This window comes from Photinus pyralis, unplaced genomic scaffold (genome assembly GCF_008802855.1).
Source record: "Photinus pyralis isolate 1611_PpyrPB1 unplaced genomic scaffold, Ppyr1.3 Ppyr1.4_LG1, whole genome shotgun sequence".
In the NCBI taxonomy this organism is placed as follows: domain Eukaryota; kingdom Metazoa; phylum Arthropoda; class Insecta; order Coleoptera; family Lampyridae; genus Photinus; species Photinus pyralis.
The window spans coordinates 12,708,343-12,734,493 of record NW_022170249.1 but is presented as its reverse complement, the minus strand read 5'-3'; the positions used below and the strand labels follow the sequence as shown (position 1 = coordinate 12,734,493).

The 26,151-nt window shown below is 35.5% G+C and overlaps 2 protein-coding genes across 2 annotated transcripts in view; both read left to right on the top strand.

The window, feature by feature from the left end:
- Positions 1-4,029, top strand: part of LOC116173699 (E3 SUMO-protein ligase KIAA1586-like) — a 5,635-nt gene extending 1,606 nt beyond the window's left edge. The window contains exons 3-4 of the mRNA XM_031491387.1: positions 3,828-3,890; positions 3,965-4,029. Of these exons, the coding sequence (XP_031347247.1) occupies positions 3,828-3,890; positions 3,965-4,029 (128 nt within the window). The remainder of the gene's footprint in view (positions 1-3,827; positions 3,891-3,964) is intronic.
- Positions 4,030-21,774: 17,745 nt separating this feature from the next.
- On the top strand, positions 21,775-23,535 carry LOC116173619. The gene has a single exon (XM_031491270.1). The coding sequence runs from the start codon at positions 21,775-21,777 to the stop codon at positions 23,533-23,535; it is 1,761 nt and encodes a 586-aa protein (XP_031347130.1).
- Positions 23,536-26,151: the final 2,616 nt, after the last annotated feature.

The following is a 26,151-nucleotide window of genomic DNA, read 5'->3' as shown; positions in this document are numbered from 1 at the left end:
ATTAGAAATGTATTCATAAAATGTTTCGCTGCGCATCCAACCAGTTTCTGTAGCCCCTATTCCCCACCCTTCCGGAACGGATTGAATTAAATAATTTGGTAATCTTTTATATGGATAGATTACCATTGGGGGAGTTAAAATTCCTGTGGCCGAAAACGTAAACATGACTGTCAAATTCGATTTGGAAGAAACATTTTCCACTTCGTAAACATTGGAGCTTCCCCTTGGGGCGAGTACTTTAGAATTTTTTGGACACAAGTAGAAATTAGTTTCATCTCCATTGAATACCCTGGATGGGTCTTGAAGAATACTAAAATGGCCTTTTTCCTTTAAATATTCCTCTATTTCATTGAACCATTTTTTCAAATCACTTGAACTAGCTTTTGTAACAAATTCAGCTGTTCGTGAGGCCAATTCTGGGTGTCTGTTAAGAAATGACTTATACCACCCGTTGCGTGGACAATTATCTATAAATGGGTTTGGCCTGGGTTTCATATCAAGGAAATGTTTCACAGAGTATAACACATCTGCCTTTCTTCTCGGAAATCCTTTTCTGTGGCATTCGAAAATCCATTCTACCAAAGTAGCTTCTTCGTCCTTGCTTAAAACTGGTGCGGGACCATGCCCGATTTTTTTTAACTTCACACTTCTTCTAAATTGTAATGTAGCGCGAGGTATTTGGAATTCTTTAGCCGCTTTTCTAATAGGCATACCATTATCAATGGCTAGAAATGGTTTAAATTTCCATTTAAGGGGACTAAAATGTGAAAAACGCGACAAGGGAGAAAAAGTGACAAGACACACTCAAATGTTAAACAAAATTTAATGATTAATCGTTACTTTCATATGTACTGGGTGGTCCAAATTGGACACTTTCTTATAGAAACACCCTTTATTTTAAGGAATACGAAAAAATGGACCTAGGTGTCTGGAGCCCAATTTTAAAGAGAAAATCACTGGAGCAAACAGAATTCAGCTATCACTAATCGTTTGGCTGCGATAGGGCGTTTCTCGAACTTAGTCGATTTCCTATTAAAATTAAAATAAATATGCATATAAACATCATGGAAATCATGAAACCAGTAGCTTTTCCCAGGTAATGTTTCCAGGGATAGTACAATGACATACTAACGCGTTTATTTCAAGGCCTCCTAAGAAAATTATGCATATAACGGTCACCATTTTAGAAAATCTTAAATAAAACTAAAACCATAACAGATAGGTATAGGGGATGTAATAATTGATCGATGAAGAATATTTTTGCATATTTGAAAGTGCAAAAAAATAAAACAATTCGAAAAAATCAATCAATCATGCTAATATTTTTTTTCGATAGATCATGAAAAACTATGTTGGTACGCAAATTTTCAGATTTAAATTATTAATGGAAGTCTAAATACTTTTAGGTAACGGTTTGCGTGAAATAGCCTGTATATCATAATAATAATAATACCTTTATTTGGTTACATATTGCACCCAAATTATCAACTCAGTATAAACAAAAATAATTACAAGTGAGTACATTGCGAGAGCAATAGTAACTAAAAGGACGAAGTTCAGCTAGTAGTTGCCTAAGCTCCTACTTCTGCTCTGCCACTTAATCCATTTTACATAAATATATATTTAAAGAACGAAAGACATTAAGCTTGACAGAATACCGATACAGAATTTAGCTACACTGAAAAAAAAGAAATGTTGTCGCAACTAACAATCAGTTACTCGAACTAATTTTTTTAGTAGCTATAGCCTCAACAAAAATATTTGCTGTAGAAAATCAACATAACTTGTTGGAAGTAAATTTTTTCCAGTAGCTAAAACAATTATTTGTGACAAATTATACAAATTAGTTAAGAAAGCATACCATTTTTGTTTGAAAAACTAAATAAGCTTGCAAAAAATTTGTCCCTGTAACAAGTAATGCTTAGTCGCAGCAGCATTGCGGTATTGTTATATAAACTAACGAGTATATGCTGGACCTCCTAATTTGTCCTTTTTTATCTTTGTTGTAGTAGCATACCATTTATGCTGGAGAAACTAATAAATTGTCTCAAATGATTAGTTGGATTAACTATGAATCCTAGTTGGCACAACAAATTTTCCGATCTGTCTGCATCGTCCGCGCGTTTTGGTGATGTCAATTAAATAAATCACTTTTTTTTTAAAATACACATTTTTTAAATCACTTACTGTTTACATAACTACACAAGAAAAACTTTTTTAGCATTAACATCCCCAAAAACAAAATATAAAACGCTTAAATTAAAACTTACCTACACTACATATAAACAGCTTTTACATATACAGCGTGTTTCGAAATTCGCGCACACGGACTGTGGGATGGTGTTATACAACGAAAACTGAATAAAAAGTTCCTCGACCACTTTCTGATCAGACCGGTACTTTTCGAGTTGTCGTTGTTCGAAAAATCTAAAAATGAAAATGCCAGAAAACAAAAGATAGTTCAAAACAATTTATGGATTAAAGTTTACACTTACCTTCAAACGCCAAAACTAGTTCGGGGAATCCCCATTGTTCCAATATATCACCTACACTTTGTTCAGCCATTGAAAAAACATTAAAACACTAAAAGTTCGTAATGTAAATAATGCAACAATATGCATGTAGCAATTCTAAATTTGTTACCACAAGGAAGTCATTTTTTTCAGTGTAGCGTGTGGTCGCAGTTATATAGCAATGAATCCAGAATAGATCGTGAACTAATGAATTAGTATTAGACGAATACATTTACATGAGAACTTCACTGTGTTTGCTGCAACATCAAACAATTTTTTCTTAATTCTCCACTAATCCTAGTAAATTATACGGCAGAATCACCTAATTCCAATTTGGTGAAGGGATAGTATAGGAGATATTTTATAAAGAGCACGGTATTGAAGATTCCATTTAAAACATTACCGGGAATCGTGCGCGGAAGCTTCACTTTGAAGTAAACAAAATGGGAAAATGGGAGTGTTTAGTAAATTTTAGCCATATCGCCTATCGAGATTATAAACTTTTAGATCAAATTGAGATTTTGAGGTAGTAAAATAGAACCTTTTACGAGCGAATAACATTCAATTCCTTGAAACATTAAACATTCTACATTTTCAATAGTACAAAGGTTAATGAGTGTTAGATAAACTTTGCTGCCCAAACCCGAAGATTTTGCATTGTATGTAGATAACGTACATTTTACCAATTTAAATGAATTTTCAAAAGCAGCGTAACGTTAAATTTATTGCACGCGATAACTTTGTTACGTAATGTTGCTTCGTTCGAGAATAGTACTGCATAATTGTTTCAATTCACACATTGCGTAACAGCTCTGTGAACGAATCGATTATACGTTAATTGCGTATCGGGTCGAGAAAATGTGTATTGCCAGACCCTTTTTGAGAGTCATTTTATCGAGTTACGACTTTTATTAAATACATATCTCTATGATGTTCACTTTAAAAAAATCAATGCAATGGAATCTGCAAAAATAACAAATTAATAAATCTGCACCTGTAAAATTAAATATTTGCACTTTATTCTCATTTAATCGATTCAAAGTAAATAATCCAGTCAATTGGTAGAAAATAGGGGAAAGTTTTGAGATTTAGTTTGTATATGTTATTTGGTTTGCTTTAATTCAATAAAATTATTATTTTTGGTTTTTATAAAATAACTGGAGAATTATACATTTTTGGTAAATATTAGTCATATATGAAATATATATTATATATATATATAAGGACGCCGGGTTTTCAATGTCGTCTACAGTTTAATAAAATTAGATTAAAACATTGTTACCTTACAGCCACAACTTTTTTGGCAAGTTGTAGTGCACTTGCACGAGACAAGCTTCAATAAATCTTGGGGAGCAGATCAGAGTAGTATCAAGACTGGTAAGTGATTTTTATCGGTCAATAGGACGAAATTGTGTTGAATTTTAACGAGCTTTATTCAATTTTGAGTATAGAGAGCGCTGACGATTCGCCCACGCAGAATCAGCGATTGAGAATCAATCTGACAGCTAAACCTTAATAATGAAAAATTTATGCTCTTTCATCATAAACAATATCTACGAAAAGTTAATAGTTTTAGAGATATTTTAGAAAATTCGAGAAAAACGTCAATTTTTTGATTTTTTTATCAAAAAAAGGAGTTTCCGGTTAAAATTTGTGGCAAAACAAATTCGTGTTCAGCACCCTAAAAAACATACAGAAACGAAATTTCAAAACTCTACCACGACTTTCCCCTATTTACCCTTTTGAACACCAGTTGACTGCATTAAAAGTACATTCTCGTCGTCTTTTACAGCGCGGTGTTAAATGCGGAGCGAACACCGGAATGCGATCACTCAACAACAACTAACGAAACAAACCTAAAACAGAATCACGGACGAACGGACGACAGCGCAAGCTTAAACGGAACGGAAGCATATAACTTAGTTTCAAAAAACGATATCTAGAGGAGGTTTCAAGCAGGCAAATATTTAAGAAGACATGACCCTATCCCAGAACTACCTTTGCTACTATAAGTTTCATCCCAGACGTAGCAATAACCATCTGTGTAGATCCATCGTAAATTTTTAAATCCCATTTGCGCCATCTGTGTATTTCTAGTGCAGATTTGTTGTGGTTAGATCAATTTTATTTCGTAGTTCTTTATTCTACCGCTAGATGTCACCTGAATGTACCTTTTTTTCCCCCTCTTTCTTGATCTTTCCTTGGTCTTTCGCGTGCACGTTCCTTGATGCTTGTTCCTTTGGAGATCTTGCTCTCGTTCATTTGTAAAATTTTATTACACCTTTGCTTCACTTGACTTATGTCTATCTGAAAAGGGATTTGTATAGGCTACGTTACGTTAGTTTTGTACGTTGTCTATTTATACCGGCAACTCGTGTCGATTCAAAATTTTGCTTTTGCACGTAACTTTATTGCTTTCCATTGAATGTTAATTACGAGTTGTCAGTATTCGAGGTACTCAAAATGACAAACGTTAGATTTATTCTCGCACTTGATATCCCGCACTGTCACTACCCACTCCTTGTTTTTTTGTTGTGTTTTATCTGATTGCAGATAATTGGCAGAAAGCGCCCTTCTGAGCTCAGAGAGGTAATATTTTATTTCGAGATAACGTTTGTGCATAAAGACTTGCGATACAGCCGAATTGTAATTTATTTATAACTCCGTTTTTCCTGCGGAAGTATTATTTCGATAATTATTTTCTGACTAGGAGTTGTGTCCTTTTTGTAAATTACTTTTGAATTTGTGGCGGTTCGTAAATTCGCGCCAACGGAAAGTGTGGCGCTACCTAGTGGACAACGCAGGAAACAAATTCTGAAATCACCGGTAAATGTAAATGAAACAAAATCCTCCCTAAACCACCGGTTTAGGGTTAGTCTGATCATTTTTTTCGTCTCTATGTCAAGTTGAACAGACTGTTTAATTATAACTCATCCTATATTCAAAAAAGCATAAATGATGAAGCAATCAGTGCCATCGTCGTCATGCCCAAACCCGATCACTTCACAGCCTAGGTAAACAAACATTATGTTAGTGTTATTGTAACTAAAGAATCTTTTTGCGCGTAATTAAGTTGTTTACTTTTATTAATTTAAGATGCATAAAAATTCCCCTTTTGTGTCAATCAATTTCGATCTTATGTAGAGCAGTAAACCTTCTTCAAAACTGAGATATAAAACGTTATGAATAATTCATCAACGATAAAACGAAATGTAAAATTGTACTTTAAAATTGAATTCGAGAAATCTAAAACATTTCGAATTTTAGCGTACCTAAGTAATCTACTCCATAAATTGCAAAAAATAATGAATTTCAAAGCGTAGAAGGTAATTAATTTTGGTTCTCAATTCCAAATAAATTAAATTATAACGCATACGAAAAACATCGATCTCCAATACTTATAAAAAGTAACTGTTATTTAATTTCCCCCATGCGGTGGTTCATGTATGAAATCTATTAAAGCTCAGGTTTTTATGACATGAAAGAATCCAGCAGGAAGGCCATTATTTGAAACGATCACGTTTACACGTAGAAACCCCAATAGGTGTTCTTTTTTTTTATTATAACTAACACTTTTATTTAAGAATAGATTTTCGCAACTTATTCTTTCGAACTATCTACGCAAACAAGCTAAAATCACTCATTCTTGTACTTAGCGTGAGAACATTTTGTGAACGGTTGGCAACCCAGAACTTATACATTAAGAAAATTTATTTGTTGTAAAAACTAATGTAGCTCGTTTTTTTTTGTGGCTACCGCTTTATCGTTCTCTCCTGTAATTGGTAGATTTTATTGCATGTAAGTTTTTTATGTTTGCTTTTGTAACAAGAAATCTTCCTAACAATTTCAAACATTACTTTGAACCTTTTGATAGAGCTTTCAATCCTTACATCTTCAAGCACACTTTACGCACCACCAATACCATTTTTATTTATAATCAATGGATTTGGCAAAAGTGTTTGCACAGGACATATTTGCTGCTTCGGAGCCTTCAAAGAAACCTACGTCACAAATGTCACGTCTCTAGTAGAACATAAAATCCTGTTTTTTCCTGTTCCCGTTCCCGGGGGAATTTCTGAAAGGAGGGGAGGAGCATGAAAGAGCGGTCAGGGCAGGACGAGGTCTGCTTAGTAGCGTCGCTAGACGTCAAAAACGCCTTCAACTCCCATTTCGAGAGAATTAATAATAGAAGCGTTGGACGGTTTCGGTGTGCCGAGGAAGATCGTGAGGCTTCTTAAAAGCTATCTATCGGACAGAAGTGTGGTGGCGGACAAACCGTCGGGGGAGGAGCATGCGTTTACTAATAGTGCGGGATTATCGAACCAGTCGAGTAAACTCGCAACATTTCCCCCCAATTTTTGTGGATTATATGGCTGTGACACCACGCATAACTTGTATTTGCCTAGTTATTTTATGTTTATGATAAAGATTGATTTACGCTACAGTTCATATTTGTTGAATTAACTTGTGTCGGCAATTATTAGATAAGTGTGTAAAATTATTGCTGTTATTTAATTTTTCTTATTTTTACATGATAATCATTTGTTAGGCTATATTTTCATGTAAAAAGGAACATATCTGTTTGAAGTAAATGGGTTTGGATAAGACAATAATGTTCAACATTTTGATAATAACTAGTGAAACACTAATAAATTTCGTAAAACAAAACATAAATAGTGAAGTCACAAAGAAAAGCGAATTTCCGAAAATATTAACTGAAAGGAATCGACACCATCACAAGAAGGAGTTGACCTCCCATCCACCGCCTACAAAGAAGATCTGAGAGCTAAAAAGGAAATGACATCAAAAAATTTATTGGAGTCAAAAAGTCTGAGGTAAATGTGAAAAAGTTTTAAAAAAGCTATTGTACAATACCTGGACCTTCCATATCTAAAAAAGAAATTGCTTGACTGTAGACGATAAATTAAGTATTAGTAAAAAACACAAACAAAAGTAAAAAAACGCGCGTGAATTCGTAACACAACAACGTGGAGTAATTACGAGATAACGTATCATAAAAAATTATCGACTATCACGGAATAATTAGAATGATTAATTTAATATGGGGTAAACTTTGTTTCTGTCCGAGTATAACAATGGAATTCGGAGCAAACGAAAATAAATAGCGGGTTTTGAAGTTTTGAAGCAATCACTTTTGTCTAGAATAGATATCAGTTTCAGGGGATGATTGATTGGAGTTTAACTGCACTATGACCGCCGATGATGTAAAAATGTTTGAAGATCGTCACGTCGGAGAAGCATTTGATTCGTCGATAATACCTCGGCAGGCTATATGTTTGCTTCACACGAACAAGGCCGTCGAAACGTTTAACCGCGAACGTCTACGGATTTACACGGACGACGTGCATCTGTCCGAAGCGATCGATTCAATGAAATCGGGCGTTAACGTGACGGATAAGTTCAAAAGACAAATTCTCAATGCGGTCGCGAGATTACCGCCGGGACAATGCTTCGGATTGGCGCGATCGGTTCCTCTGCACGTCGGAGCCAGATACATGGTAACGCTTAACGTATTGAAAATTCTTATCCTACATTGGAATGCTTTTTCCCTACACTTACTATTTTTTGTAGACCACTTTTCTAAAAGCGCCATGTTTGGTTTGATCTATGAAGTTTTGCTCCGAATTTGGCACATTAAAAAAAATATTATTTAAGAAATTCCCAAGAACCATATCGAGTACAATTCAGTACGATAACCCAAATCTTGTGTTCGCAAAATGACAAATTACAATTCCACAACGAGTTTCATAACTTGTCCGTAAACAGATTGTAGTTCTCATGACACAGTTTGTTAGTGAAAATAGCACATAACTTTCGGTTTAGTTATTCCCTGAATATTAATGGCAAATAGTAAGGAAGTAAGTAGAGATGGTATTTGGCAAACACGTAACAAGAGGATCAAATTTTTCTAAATTGTATGTCGCTGTAGACTGTCAAATAAATTATAATGATGATTTATTATGCAAATACCTCTGGGTAACATACTCTTTAGCGGTGTAATGACGAGGAAACAATCTGGCGTTGTAGTGTTCCTAAATATGTTTTAATGCCCAATTTTTTTACTTAAAAATAACCTCTGGAAGTTTGTGAGATGTGCCAGAAAATTAATTAGCGCTTCATGCATGTCTGAGCATTCATATTTCAGAGTATGTATTCAAGGTCTATATAAATTTTAATGAATCTTAGTATTAAAGGGGCGTTTCGTTAATATCCCTCGAATTATTCCACACGTTTGCTAATTAAAAAGTAAACCTAACCGGATAATTGTAATTTGACATTTCTATTTAATTACAAACATCTTGCTGCACACGTGGTATGTTAGGTTAGTCAAGGATTATAACTTAATGCACGTTTCAATTGCGATCAAATTTTGCACGCGAATTGTGCTCGTTTGTGTGCCCATTCCTACATCTTGTGCGGAACTTAAATTTTTAATTTTGTGTTACAACTAAGTATGAAGGTTTCCTACTGCGACCATAGTATGCATGCATTTTAATTGAATTAATTTTGCGTTCTTCGCCTACTGTCGTATTTTTAGCGTTTACTCCTGCGTGTGTTATATTGAGAGTACCACATAGTGACATGGTTCGCTTGAAAGGATCTCTAACCCGAAAAAAAAGGAGTTAGGTCAGGTCCACTTGAAAAGACTGAGTTTTTTCGGGGCGCACCATTTTCAAAGCTTTTTGACTTTTGGGTTGAAATCAACTGCTTCAGCATAAATTCCAACGTTATTTAAAACGTATATACGAATGCTTACAAACTTTTTATTGTTCGACCTAATATTTCGTAAAACTTTTTTACTTCATCGGAGGGAACTCTACGTATAAACTAACAAGTACAAATTCTGAAAAACGGCCTATTTTGGCTTAATTATTTACTAAACAAAATTGGACCAATTACATTTTTAAAAAACCGTGTAGCAGCACGTTCTGACCCAATTCACCGTGACAAAACACGTGTTCGTGTTGGCCGAAATTCATTTATGTTTTTAAACTCGGATTTTTTATTACATAAATGGTTACGAACGCAAGATTAGAAGAAGCACAAGAATATTCAATTGATCAAAAATTTACATCGGTGCACCATTCGGGTAAATTTGTGTACGATGAAAAGAAAGTTAAAGGTGCTCTAATGCCCCTGAAATTTCAATTTCGAAAAATATTTGAACAGGGAAACTTACTGGTTCGAACATTGGATCACATGACCATATTCAAAATTGTCCTAGTCAAGTGCTAACAAACTTTATTCAACAGTAATATTCCAAGTGCATAAAAATAGCCGATTTGCCACGTAACAAAAGATTTTGGGTGGAAAATTGACGAGAAGTATTTCTTCTTAGCAAAAGAATTTGACGAAAAAAGACAAAATTTAATCAGGTTATTTTTAAGCACGCGGGATATTCGGCATGATTATTTCCTGAATGAAAATTAAATATGCAACAAATTACTTATTAGTATTTATATTGGAACGATTGAGAAAGAAATTACAGCTTTGAAAAATGTTTCCTTTTTTGTCGTCCATGTTGGATGAGATACTGGATATAGCGCTTGAAATCATATTTTGGGTTTCCTTTGATGTTGTTGACGAACTGGATGCTGAAAGCTGCACATAGATAGGCTCGTTATATGTGGTCGGGGCCACAGTATCATTTCTCATTTTGTCGATAATATTTTCATGGTGTTTTCATGCCATTTACTAAACCTACACCGAAACAGCAACAGAAGATCTTACAATGAAGCGTTAGAAGTGCGGCAATCGTTCATGAATTAATTTAATGAAGAAGGTGCCGTAGCCTGGCAGCACCAAATGATACATACGTAAATAGCTACGATGTTTTATCATTTTATTCACACTTCTTGTGAATCATTTTGTGCAAACTTTTTTGAAACCATATTGAAACAATATAATAAGATTGTGATATGCTTTGTATTTTTTATTAAGGTATGGGATTTCTCACCTCATTATCGCTTCCAGCTTTACTACCGTTTTCGGCACGACCACTTGGGAGACGCCTGGAGGTTATCGTCCTCTGGAATATTCGAAACAGAATCTCGTGGAGTTTCTTGGTCGATAACGAAATCCATGGCATCGTAGTACCATAATGTTGGTACATAAATGTCATCTGTTCCAGTCCCCGATCTGAGCGCATCTTTGACCTTCTTCAATTCTCTTTGGAATCCACTCCGCAAACTATTAATTTTTTGCATGACCGTTTTTTTTTGGTGGCTTCTGATTGAACGGTTTTTAAATTTTCAAGCAAAATATTGTATGCAAAATTCGAAGCGATAAAATTGGGACACATTTTTAACAGCGACAATTTAACTCATGTATAAAAAATCGCATAAACCGCAGTGCAATTGTCACTTTGACGGCGGCAAAAGTTACCTGCAATTTTTCCAACGACAATAGTACTTTGTGTACCAAGGCGGGAAAGTGGTTGTTTTCCGGGGCGAAGGAAGATATGAGAAAACAACTTTCGTGCCGTGGTGCACACAATATTTTTTATCCTATACACTTACATTTAAAATTAATCAATCAATCAACAACGTTCGACCGCAAGCGCTTGAATTTGGATTTGCTTTAACGCGTCAACGTGCACACGTTTGTTTTGTTTATTTCCACGTTTCCTGCTGACTACGCGAAAAAAATTTTACGAAACGGTGCAATCTAAGTGGGCCCACGAGTATATTTTTTACTAGTAGATTTACCCCTTTCCCTTATAATACAGTTCAACGCAAATTCAAATTCTAGCGCGCTTGCGATTGCACAGTGCGGAGTCACCGAAGGGAGTCACGGTGCAACAGAGCAGAGTTCAAGTGGAGAATACCAATAATGTGCGAACTGAGTTGACATTTTCGGCTTTTCACTGGCGCGTGATTATTTCCTTAGAAAATAACGGGATTTAAGGGGTCGTAATTAATACCAGGCGCATTTGAAATTATGACTGGTCTTGTGTATTAACAAATGTGATTTAAAATTGAATGTGTGTTTTCAGGGACAAAATCACACCGGTTACATTTTAAATCCTTGGCAGGATCCATGTCTTGTCAAATGTTAGATGCTTTTAAGACTGGATTTATGCTTGGTGACGAACGCGCAATGGGCACACTTTAAATCCTTGATGATCTTGTATTTTAAAAAATGTGTTTTATAAATAGATTTATTCATTCCTTACAGTCACACTGGACACATTTTAACTTCGGGGTAGTCTCGTATGTTAAAATGCTACTTATTGCGGATAAGCGGTGTTCTACTTACAGTGCAAAGTACATCTTGGTGTTAAATGTATTGACACAGATGCTCGTTATTGAAAGTAAATGGGAGATTATGACTTAAGTTTGAAACGTTTGAATTGGTCACGTGATATTGGTAAAGTATTCAAATTCACGAAACATTGATAGGTATAGGTTCGCGGTAATTAAATAAATTCTTGAATTCAGTAAAATAAAGTGAACATAGGGTAAATTTAATTTTTAAATTAGTGTTGACGATTTTATGTTTCTTATTTAATTAAAAAGAAATAACTTCTTTGCCATTTTATTACAACCGCGCCATCTAGCTTACATAAGGCGTATTTTTTTCTCGCCTAGCCGACAAAATTGAATTTTCTCGCTCCATGCGTGCAATTGTCTTCTTTCGCGTCCTCACACAGGCGAGAAAATGTAAGTTTCTCCTTGTATAGGATAAAAAGTGGTTTTTTCACTTATTCATGTTCTAATAATTATCGCATTATACTTTGACATTTGTCAATAATTGATTGGTTTAGTGAATTTCTTGTTCGTTAAATTGTCCTGCCGAATTACACTCGAGGTTTGTATTTAAACCGACTAAATTTGGATTGTTGCAATTCAGATCTGTTGCGTTTTAGCAATTGAACTCGGTGTCGCATTTGTATTAGTTGACAGTTAGTTTTTCTTGTCTAATTGCTAGGCAACAGATTTTCATTACCTTAACAACCCAAATTTACTCGGTAAAATACAAACCTCTTGTGCAGTTATAAGTGATAAAATGTTGACAAATTAATCGTTGAAATATGGACAGTAACCATAGCAATTCTAAGTACTTTACTAAATTTATTTATTTATTATTCCTCTCTTGTTCTGGGCCCTCAACAGGCTTGCCGCCCAATCACAGAGTGACTCGCATAATGCTTTTTAGAGGTGCCTTTGCAGAAGGTCTTAAGTTGTTGTATACTACTCCGGTATTTACCTTACGAATTAGGAAAACTGCAGGAAAACCTAATTCGGAGGATTGAACCATTCGACGCTTAGCTCGCGTACAGTTAGAGGTTTTGCAGCAAATGGTACACAAATTAACGTGTTGTATAAGTCTAGATAGTAGCGGAGGATATAGTTACTATAAGCAAAATATTGCTAGCAATGGTACTATGGGACCTCCCACATGATACTATGTACATTAGTACCATTAGGAAACGTCTCTGGAACTTTTCATTGTGTATGACGAAATTGTAAAAACGGGGCCAACGTTGTTTTAAGCTTTTTACCATATTATATTGAGAACATATTTAGGCTCGGTTTTACCATTCCGTTGTTAACTATTACTTGACATGACGATTAGTTAACGTCAACTAGTAGTTGTAACCCTCTATCGGTTTTACAATCATTTGTCAACCTGTAGTCACGTTGATTGACAGGTGCTAGTCGCTATTTAAAAACTGTACTAGACATCCTAAGAAAGTGGAGTAAAGTAGGTCGTTTGACACAAATTGATCGAACGTTTTCATCAACGTTGGTATGCGTGTTTTGTTTATCATTTCGTACGCGCTGTTCTAACCTAACATTTGTAAACGTATTAATATCAATTTTGCTGTTTGTTTGTCATTAAAATGAATAAGAAGGGCGCAAAAGAGCAGGGCAAATTGTTTTCACCTGCAGAAGTAGGAATGATCCAGTTGCAAAAAACCTGAGTGTCAACAGAAAGCAGTTCAAGGGCCTGCATGATTCCTGAAATAAGAAGAAAAAGAGAACGTATTTGATTCATCCAAAATTAGATTACCTGTTTGGACGTGTTTCAATTTGAGGGCGAATAAGATTAAGAACAAACAATACTATTTCCTTTTTTAACCGAAATCTTGCAAAAATTTGGTTTTCATCCCATAATTTGTACTGGTCTATTCTCTCGCTTATCACTTTAGGCCTTCTACGAAGTGGCACTACTTCAATTTCTTCTTCTTCATCACTCAAAATAAAATCGAAATTGCAAAACATCACATACAATAATGGCGCGAAAAAAATATTCAAACAAACAAAACATTTTAAAGGTTATGACTACCAGAAAATCTGCTAGTCAATCATACTATTAGTCAACGCCATTTTTTTTCTTTGACTAGAGGTGGTAAAACGACAAAGCGGCTGTCAACTGTTTGTCAAGCGTTGACTACCAGTCGACTAGAGGTGGTAAAACCGAGCCTTAGTCTTGATGCAACGATTTTATATTGGTTAGTGATAACTGTTTGTTCTCAAAATAAAAAACCATACAATGGTTCAACTTGTTTTCTCAAGCACAGTTTATTTTTACTCTGAGTTAGGTCTTTTGGCATATTAGAGAAGAAAAATCGTCGTATCGATCGAATTTTTCCGAAAGAGTATATGGAAATTATCAAGTTATCTCAATGAAAGTTTCATGTTGTTCCTGTTACCGAATTTATTTAAACACTCTCTTTGTTCTACAAAACTTTACAACCATAACGGCAAAACTGCCAACCACCAAAACAATAAGCGGCTACGTTTTAGCGTCCACCAAAAAACAAAACAATGGGTAACGTCCACTGCCAAAAAAGGTACGATTCACGTTTCTATAAAACATTCTTCTCTCTCTGTTTCCGCCTCACCTCTACTTGAATTTGCGTCTTTGACGTCTTTGTGTTTTCTTATCGGCGAAACCTGATTATTTTCAAACTAATTAGCTTACGCAGCGATAACAAATTTCTTATCGCAACGACTGGATTGAAATGAGATGACTTTAACGAAATAATTATTTCCAAATCTCCCTAATCTTTCTGAATGAACAATAAAATCAAATCAAAATACTACGCGATTATTTAAACAAAATTAAGCAACAAATAAATCTTAACCCGTAACTATTACTGACAAAATAAAATTACTCAACAGCTATTCATGGGTCAGCATGATATTTATGAGGTAATATATGACAAAAATAACCATTTTGTATTTGTTTAATTCCAGATGTGCATTCAGTAACTGATTTAACTATGACCATTGAATAAGTAAATGCAGTTCGGGGACATTTTAATCGCACATTGTTGACAAATGTAGGTACCAAGGGCATATTGCACATCTTTTTCGTGTTGAGAGTGTCCATCTGCTGCACGTATTGTCGATACTGGAATTTGAACTTCGTGAAGTCATTGACCTCAATGTGCGAGGGACTTGGTCACTATCGATGGGTCACATCGACCCAAGTTCAAAATATCACGCAATTCACTTGAAAGGGGGAGCAGTAAAACAACTTTGAGTTAGTAGTTACGGGTTAAACAAAGTCAAATTGACTTCAAATTCAAACACCGTGTTCGAAATTGTGCTCAATCTCAAATCAACGACCACATTCGCGTTTCAAAAAAATTGAAATTCACATATACAGGGTGACCCATAATTATTATAGGTGCTGATACCAAATAAACGTCCGCATGACGCAAACAGTATTGTATTTGTTACTTATCCCTTTCTTGTACCTCCTTAGAGATTAGAGACGACTTAACATATACTTTTTTGCACCATAACTCTGTTTTCTAAATTTTAGCTTATTTCGGTACATAATATAGCCAACAAAATTTAGTTTTTGGTATATCTATACCTTCAGTGGCATTAAAACCAACATGAAAAAAGTTATTTCTCTCTCTTAAAAAGTCAAGAAGTGTGACTTATCTCATTCTTGCACCAGAGTCTTCAATTTTGGCTCCTTTTTCCACTTATACGATGCAGAGTTTTTAAATTTCGACCGAAAAAGTACTGTTCCCCAGCCGAGATAGTCTGACATAAACCACTTGGGTCCGAACTGCCACCATACAACGCAAATCTGATAAACAGCTTCCGATTGGAAGGTTTCACAAGGATGTCACGACATCCCACTTCTAAAATTTGTATGGTATTTCTCGCTTTACATTTTTAAACTATCATCATTGTATTTAATGACCAGGAAATTCAAGTTGTACGGATACAAACAATAATATACATTTTTTATTTATTCTTTAACAAACTTGTAGATCGGAGGTCGCGAACTAGCAATGTAGATAAAAAATAAGGAAAGTCGTTTTGATATCTTTGTTAGTTAACCGAATTGCAGAAATTCAAACTGGGTATAGCTATAGATATATAATACGCAATGCCAAAAGTTGAGCGATTCAACATCCACAGTGCTGAATCCAGATTAATACATTTTCTGATCTGCTGTAGACATTGTTGGTTTATCTGATTATCGATAGGGTGGCCAATGCGGCAGTTAGACCAAAATGTTAAATTAATAAACCACATTAGGTTTAGATATTTAAAACGATGCGTTGTGTAAATTTCACTTCAAATGACCCACAGGTTTAATTAACTCTGTCTAACTTGATAAATGAAATGTTCATTAATTGCCCCATCACATTGCGCAAAGTAATAGGAAATAAACATAGAATATTGTTTTTCGTAAACATGGATATGGAAAAGTTGCTTAGTGGTGGCTTACAGAATAGAAACAAACCCCATACAACGAAAATTAGTGACCACGCCTTGTATCGATTTTATACATCAAAATTAATTTTTCTTTTCGCAACGAGTTAAAACTCCCATTTAAATTTTGCGGAAATAACATCGATGGATCCGCTGGTGAAACCTTTCCATTAAACTGACGTGCGGGTTTAATAATTGTTTTATATTACGTACGAACAAAAAAACATTCATGAAACTGACATGCTGTTCTAAAAAGGAACTTGAATCTGAACCACATAAACTTAAAAGGAAACACAAGTAACATTGATTTCATTAGTGCTCTTGGGAAAACAGCGGTCGCCGTAGAGAATGCATAGCGTTCGTGACAGTGAGTGGTATTCGGTTGATTGAATCAGTTAGGTTGCCTATACTTTCGAATTGAAATAAAATTACACGTAGTAATTCATAAGTATTATAATATTACCAAGACAATTAAAGTAACTCGTTAAAGAAATTTTTTTTCAACTGAAAATTGCCAACCATCACAATTTTATTCTTACTTTTTTAATTACATTAAAATGTAATTTAAGACTTAATTCATCTGACGTACGCGAGTGACACTGATTAACACAGAGCAAGTGTTTTAAGCTAATTGCTCAGAAGTTACAAATGTCATAAAATACGATCAATAGTTCTGATATCGTAACTTTTTCATACTCCTTTTAAAAAATAAACTCTGCAATCTTTTCCAAATTAATCTAGTTTGGTATTTGGAAATCTTTTAACATGAACATATCGAATCAACACCTAGCTTTTGAAAATTAAAACATGTCAGCAAATTCTAGAATTCTACGATTAAATGTTTTAATATGAAACCTGTCACCATAATTGTATAATTTTAAATGTTAATAGTTACGGAATTTATTGTGTCTTCAAGTTACCTAATTTATCTACTCTGATGAAGGACTAATTTAGTCCGAAATATTAGTACATAAAAATGAGTTAAACCATACAATGCAGTTTTGATCTGAAACCAGAAAAAATCAACAAATTTAAAATCAGCTAACAAGATCGAAAAAAGTCTTCTTGGCGCGTTAATTACAGGTAAAAAAGTTTTAGTTCCACGTGGTCGCAAACGTGTAGAAAGGGTACAGGAACATTCAAAGACATCGGTCAGCATAAGGTTCTGTGGCACTGCTGAAGGAGAATTGCTTCCTCCTATGGTGGTTTATAAATCCAAAAATCTTTACGAAAATTGGATCAAAGGGGGTCCCCGGGAACTTTTTATAGCCACAGCAGCAGCGGATGGTTTGATATGACGCAATTCGAAATGTGGTTCTTCAAGGTTCTCCTACCATACATCAAATGAACATAAAATAGAAAATGAGAAGGTTGTTGTTATTGGCGACAATTTAGCATGTCATTTCGCCCCTGAGGTCGTACAGACTGCACTTGGTAATAATATTTATTTTACCACACTCACCCCAAATTCGACTCACATGCTTCAACCCCTTGATGTAGGTTTTTTTGCACCTTTAAAAAACAGTGGCGTAAAGTTCTAGACCGATGGCGACAAGAGTCGAGAAGAAAATGCACCATCCCCAAGAGCAGTTCCCCATTCTACTCCAGAGATTAATGGATGCCGTTGCTCATAACTCAAAAAAAATTTGCAAAACTCTTTCAGGGCCACAGGAATTTATCCGTTTGACCCTCAAGTGGTTTTAAACAAACTTCCTTCGGAAAGCACGGGGTCAGGAAGGGTTCTTGATGAAAGTTTGCTAGAGTTTTTGAAAGAAACGAGGGGTTATGATTCAAGCAGGATTCGCCACCAAAGAGGAAAAAAAATCCTTCATAGGCGTGGTGCACAGAATGGAAATCCACCTCCTGAAGAAAGTGAAAATGAAAACACACAGCAACATGCGATTGAGATAACAGAGCTAGAGCAACCCTCAACTTCCAATAAAGGGTCTAGAAAGCGTGTGGGAAGGACCACAAGAGGGTAAAATTGCAGAAGACTCGACTATGCTCGATTTGTCTATGTGACTTTCGTCATTATAAGTTAAAAACAGACTGGATTTGTTGCATAACATGCCTCCAGTGGGTTTTCGGTAATTGCAATAAAGGATCCAAAAATCTATCGTATGAGTGTGAACGCTGTGAAGACGATGATTAGAAAACTATTGAAAAACAATTTTTTTTAGTTACCTACACATCAGATTTTTTTGCTAATTTTAAGTGTTTCCTACTTTGATGTCTTATTTGATAAATTCCATTTTAAGTTTAGTTAAAGAGTTATGTTGATGTGTTGGTTTTTTGCCCCCCCACATACCCTCAAACTAAGAAATGTGTCAAAGCCCGCCTTATCGCTAACTTTGACTTATAAAACATTTTAACGTATGACAAAGTAGCCCCGACCCTGGGTCCATTGCCCCAGCACCAATTTGACACAGATTGCTTAGCCAAAGGTCCAATTGTTCTATTTAGATACAAAAAGTACCCGATATGTATTTACAACAAACTGTACCTGCATAAACCTCTCAAAACATGTCAAAGTAGCCCCGGTTTGCTTAGCTGTTATTACTGTTCATTGATAAGTAAACTAAACTGCTTTTTGACGTTTGATTTATTAAAATCGGTCGATTCGTTTTCGAGAAAATTGGAAGTTACTCACAAATGAAATAAAGCAATAATTATTATCAACAGCTTACCTGCAAGTTTGCAATTTTCGGTATTTGTTATAAACATTTGCGTAGCGATCCTTCCATCTTAGATATAACGTAATAGATCAGTTTCAGCTAAGCGACAGTTAGAATTCTTCAATTCGAAAGCGAGTAGGTATTTACATTTCATCCAGAACACGCCATTTTCTAACTGCGATAACCCCAATGCTCGTAACGTATAAAGAAAAATATATCCAAAAACTAAAATGCGAAAAATCAGACTTAATTCCAATGAATTCGAACTTACGTACCCCATTAACAAATGGGTTTCAGATTACGAGGTAGATAAAACAAAGATACGTAATTAAATTAACACATATGGTATAACCTGAATCGAAACGTGATAACAAAGAGTAATTCTATGAAATTACGAGTAACATTACCTAAAGAGGATTACAGCCATGCCGCATTCGCATAAAGGCGCTTAGATAATTAGTTTAAACAATTTTCAAATTCAACACGACATTCCTCGCAAAGATAGACCTGTCATTCTCACGACAAAAGCAATGTCAATGCCAATGCTGCCAACTACTCCTAACACAATGAGAGCGCGTTCAGTCAGTTACACAAACCAACAGAACGTACAATGTGTTAGTTGAATAGTGAATCATCAACGGGGCAGCACCGTACATGTCCAATTTAGCGCCGTCTGATTGTGCCCCACGGCACTTCTAATATGAATATTAATCAAAAACATGATTTAACTCAACTTTGAATTCATATTTATACATGAAAAGTAAGCCATGAATGTTTATCTTAGAAGTGTTATAACGTGAGGTTAGTTTGGCGCTGTAAAACTCAAACCCCGCCGCATAAAGGGCCAGCTAGCTCAGATTCTTAATTAAAAGAAGGGCTCGAGATGAGAATCTTCCACAGCGGTTTGTTCGTTTGGGCATATAACATAAGTTTTTGATCTTTGGTAGTTACTAGAAATGATTAGTTGAGCGCCACCCAATTTTGCACAAATTCTGACCTCTCCTGTATAGAAATTGGGAAAACACAAGAGAGCCAAATAATAAATTCACTACGAGCAATTCTGATTTATTAATCCTGGCAAAAACGGTGCAGGATCGGCAAATAAAATGTATCTTCAATACGACAATAACAAATACTTTAAATGACAAAAATAATCCCCAAATAAATTCATGAACACTTCCTTAATAATTACGTTACCAGACCCCTACAACAATGATCGAGCAAAAATGTAGTTAAGATTTCAATGGATTCAAAGATTGAATTAAGTTAACCCGAATAACAACTCATATATAGGCAACACTGGGTACAAGTAAATTAAAAATCTTACCTTGAATAACACATACGCTGTCTTCTCCGAAAAAGAGCTCTCCTTCGAAGTTCCAGTTCTGCAACACAAAAACAAACCCCAAGCTACAACGCTCGGAACGATTATATGAGCCAGAAGGGCAAAAAAAAAAGCTTACTCGTAGCCGGCTCGTTTACCCATACGTTAAATACAGGTGCGTTGCTCTTGAAGAGAGTCACGACCTCAAACACTTGATGCGAACAAAATACAAAGCTCCGATCATAAATCGTCGGAAGGTTACACTAGATTAACGGTATTGAAGCAAATAAAAAAGGTTGTGTAAAAGATCGTATCTTCCGAAAATTCCACAATCAGCTGGTCGCTCCCGGTATCGTTTAGGTGTTAGCGCTTATCTACTCGGTGGTACGCCGGATAGCTGCCGGCAATCAACAGGTGTTCGTACTCCGGAATATTCGCAAGATGCAAATTCATTTACATACAAGGATTCGTCTGTACAAGGATTGACCTACTACATGGATTGACCGGTACAAGAATTCATCTACTACATGGACCTGGACCCCCTAAAAGTAATGAAGATGTAACACTCCCTTAACGAGATTTTTAATAACATACCTGAAATCGTCAGGAGGGTAATGAAAAATACTTATGAAATATGGAACTTATCCAAGAGGTTGTGAATCTGAAAGAATTTTAGATAACATAACGTAAAAGAAAGCCAACGCCATTTCACTTACAAGTAGGTAGGGCGATGAACTTCAACCAGATAATAGCCTCACAATGGAGAAAACGGCTTCTGAGTTACTCTACTCGACAACGCCAATAAAACAGGTAAAATTGCCAGAGATTTTACGTGAATGATGGCAAATATTACCCACTGGTTTTAGAAGAATTCACAATGCCACGCTCTACAACAAGTACAACCTCGTTGGCTTTAAAACGGAAATGAAGTGAAAAAAATTAACGCGATTCTGCGCGAGGAAAGAAGCACGCGTACAAGTGACGCCATCTCACCTATATCCTGCCTAACCTAGCAAGCGGTAATTTTGAAATTTGAATATGAATAAACTAAACTGTTACAGTGTCGTGGGGCACAATCGGACGGGGCAAAATCGGACATGTCCGATTCTGCCCCGTTGATAATTCACTATTCAACTAATATATTGTAATTGCTATAGGCATTATTGCAAGCTTAATCATGCGAAATTATAAGAGAAAAACGACGAGGCAGGAGTGGGATGAAGAACAAATGCGAAATGCAATACAATCGGTAGAGGAGAAATGGGATTGAGAAAAGCATCACTAAATTATGGCGTACCAAAATCTACATTGGAGGATAGATTGAAAAAACTAAAAAGGGGATCTGTTACATTGGAGGATGCAGCTTTAAAAGGTAAAGAATTAAATGAAAATAGGGATGAGTGAATACAGTAAAATAAAGTGTTTTTACAAATAAATACCAGTTTCATCAGTCGGATTTGACTGAACCAGGTCATGATCTTCATAAGAGAAGAGGTGGGAGAACTTGGGAGCTATTTTGCTCAATTAAATGAAGAAAATTTGTTACAGGTATGGGAAACTTCAAGAAAACTTTTACGGACGTGCAAGAATCAGAACTTGTGGAATATGTGAAGTTAATGGAAGGTAGACTTTTTGGTCTAACCACAAAAGATCTCAGACGTTTAGCGTTCCAGTTGGCAGAACAAAATAATATACAGCATAATTTCAAAAATATTATTGCAGGGTTAGATTGGTTAAAAGGCTTCCTTAAACGGCATCAGGATCTAAGTTTAAGAAGTCCTGAACCAACCTCTGTAGCACGAGCAATGGGGTTTAACAAAACAGCTGTATCAAAATTTTTTACTAATCTTGTCACCTGCTTGGATAAATACAAAATACAACCCCATCGTATTTACAATGTCGATGAAACGGCTATCACTACTGTTCCAAAATGTCAGTCCAAGATTATAGCTCAAAAAGGTCGAAGGCAGGTTGGTACTTTAACCTCAGCAGAGAGGGGACAGACCGTAACAGCAGAATTGTGTTTCTCGGCATCTGGGCACTATGTTCCACCACTCCTAGTTTTTCCACGTGTACGAATGAAAGCAGAACTACTGGATGGAGCTTCTTTGGGAACAGTAGCAGCCTGCCACAAATCCGGATGGATGCAGAGTGACATTTTTGTTCAGTGGCTGAAACATTTTGCCTCGCACGTCAAACCATCTATTGCAGATCCTGTTTTACTGCTTCTCGACGGTCATGCTACGCATACCAAAAACATAGAAGTCATAAATTATGGCCGTGCCAATGGAATAGTGATGCTATGCTTTCCGCCGCATTGTACTCACTGCCTCCAAGCACTCGATGTCAGCTTTATGGCACCATTGAGTGCATATTATAGCCAGGAACAAAAATCTTGGCTACGAAATAATCTTGGTCGGGTAGTGACACAATTCCACATTTGCAAGTTATTCGGGAGAGCTTACGAAAAGGCAGCCACCGTACAAACGGCTACATCTGGATTCAGAAAAACTGGGATTTATCCAACTGATCCGAATATTTTTGGAGATGCTGATTTTGCAGCGGCAGAGACTACCGAACGGGAAAGAGACTCCAATGAAAATACGCAATTCATTAATAACGATGTCAATGTTAGAATGCAAGTAGAAGACATAGAGCAAACCGAAATTTCGATACAGCAGGTTGAGGAGGAAGTAAACAGGTCCGTTACATCTCAACCTGGGTCGTCTGGATTACTGAATACAGTGCCTAATACGATATATGAAAACGACGGAACTTCTAGAAGTGGGTCATCAGTGTCTTGTCCTTCGACATTTTCAAAATCGCCAAAGGACCTGTTTCCGGTGCCACAAGCTTTGAGATCAGCGAAACCAAATTGCCGTAAACGAGGTAAAACGGTGATTCTTACCGAATCGCCTTATGAAAATGAGTTGGAAGAAGCCTTGGACAAGCAGAAAAAGCAATGCACGGCTGTAAAAAGAAACTTAAAGGGAAGAGTTAAACAGAAGAAGGCAAAGAAGCAAAAAAAAGGAGATATAAGTTGTGATCGCGAGAATGAAGAAGAAACGGAGAAAAAGAAGAAAAAGCAAAGAAAACAAGCTATTTATACAAGTTCTGATGATAATAACAACGAAGGAACGAGTGGCGATGAAGAAATGTGTGTATATTGTCACGAATCATACTATGAAACAAAAAAAGATGATGGGTGGGTGCAATGCGTCGATTGCACAAACTGGGCCCATGAAGGTTGCACTGGCTTGGAAGAAGACGATTTAGTTGCATTTCAGTGTCGCAAATGTAATTTTTCCTAATTTACTATTTTGTCCGACATTGCCCCAAGTCGGAACCGGTTCTGCCCCAACGGTCGGGGCAAAATCGGACTAAGGACTGTTCGCAGAAAGCAATATTTTTTTTATTTGGTAAGAGTTATTTTGTTTTACATTTATATTTTCTATAGTAGTCTACAACATGTTATTGAATATGTTTTTCGTTTTTTTAAATAATAAAATTTTTGATTTTTATACAACTTTACTGTTAACCGTCCGGTTATGCCCCCCTCTCCCCTACATATTATGCCATTATGAAGCATTATTACAAAAGATTAAAGAATTTGTGTACGTTTATTTGTTCTTTGAAAGCGGTGCCACTTTTATTACCAAGTTCAAACGGAATTTCACGACATATATTTTTTTTTATAAATACTGATTGGCATAAACCTTTGGAAAATGATTTACTTTTATCCATATGAGAGTAGCAATTTTCGAAGTAAAACTCGTCAAACAAAAATACATAATTGACCCCACTGGGACTTTTAATTAACCTTTTACAACAAACACCAGTAAGTTGTACAATAGATCGCAATCACATTCCTAATTATACAGTTCACGCATGCCGTTATAAACGCAAATTTCTGATACCTTGCCACGGGCGCTTTAACGGCTCACTCTCTTTGTGTTATGTTGGAATACATTATGAAATTTCGAATTTAGAATGGTCAAGAGGAGTGCGTGATAAAGATATCTTTTGTTAGGGGATTGTTGGTGATTTAATTCTCTGGTTCTCTCTCCCAATTAATTACTAAATTTCCCGTTTGACAAAGATATTGAACCGTCAATGCCCGATCAATTAAACTTTGAAACTAAGCACGTTGCATAAACACGCAACTAATCGTCATTCAATTTACTGATACGTTCCGGAGTAATCCTCTTAGAATAATTGATTCTGTAAAAGTTAAATCCCGGTTTAATACATGGAAAATGTCTGTACCAAATATAAACTCTTACTACGCCTTCAAATAATATTGCTCGTTTATTTTCTGTAAATTGATCTACTATCATTTTTTCTTACAAAAGAAGGTTTATTGGTGCTTTATTTTTATTATTTTGAAAATTTCTGCAGAACGAATGTATCCGACTTTGAATGATTTAAATTTTGATCGTCCTTCTACAGGGTGTTTTAGAATTGATGGTCAAGTTTAATAACTTCAAACCTTAAAAGTTGTTTTTTTCAAATATCCTGCTTTATTTTTTTGCACTTTCAAATGTCGAAAAAAATTCTACATCGATCAAATATTACTTTCCCTATACCTATCTGTTTTGGTTTTCGTTTTATTTAAGATTTTGTAATTGTAATTATGCTTTAAATTTCAACTGTGAAAGGTAACACAAACTTATAGCGATCAGTTTCGGATTGGAAATTAGTTTCCGCATTTAATCATCTTTAATAAATTTCGAGATTGAATATTCGAATGAAGTTATTCCTAGGAAGAACGGTTTCGCACGAAATTGGCAAGCGGCGACAGTTTGAAAATACGGTCGTGATTTCCAGACATAATTCACTATTAATTTATTTAGAACGGAACAGAAATTTTATTATTCTATTGAAGTTGATTTAGTATAGCGCCAATTTTACAATTATCGAAATGAAAAAATATTAGATTTAACAAACCTAAACGTCTGTAATAAAAAATACGGTGCATCGGTTATAGACTTGCACAAACACCGATTACGGAAAGTTAACTCAGCATTCTCTCTGATCCACGGTTTGCTAAAAGAAGAGACTAGAAACATACAAAGGCAATTTACTGTATTAAAATTCATTTATTTATTAGGTAACACCCTGGAAAGGTACTTTACAGTGCTCGACAATAGTTTAAAGTTCTTGGAAGTAGCTCAACACGTTCAGGAAAACCACTAGCACGTATACAATGCTGCATATTAGATGAAACTCTTATCTTAATCCACCTCTCGTTTCTCTTCGTTTTCTAATGTTTTACTAGCACTCAAATTGAAATACAATTAACCCTTTATAGACTGCGCGTTAAATCAATAATACGTTCGAATTGGGTCGGGTTTTATTTATACCGGAGAGAAAGGTGAATACAAAATCAGAAACTTGTTGTACAACTTTCGCAAAATAAAAATTCAGATTCTTGCGTCAGATTAATGGAAAATTTACATAAAAACTGGAATCCGTAATTTACGGTTCACTTTATGGATTTTTGAAGCTTAGTTGGAATGTAAATGAAACTATCGCTGATTGGAAAGCTCCCTTTATGAAAGCAAGTAGATTTTAAAAAATTTACTTTACTACCGACTCGGAGTTTACATGTCATTTCATAAGTACATCGTGTCTGGTACTCCACCTTTGCAGGTTGTTATGATTAAAATGTTTGCTTAGTAGTATTACAGGCAGAATAATGACGATTGACCTACTTTTCTGAAACAGCATGTACTTACGGAGTCTTAAATACATCAGACGCAGTGTTTATAACGATGATGAGTAAAGATTCGGCGAATTTCATTAGCAATGTGTATTTACTTTTAGGATGATTAGTACTACGATTAACACACTCTTTTTTTTTGTTGTGCTTTGTGCGTTTTTTATACCGTACATAATTCTGCTTTTCGTGTACATCTACCAACAGT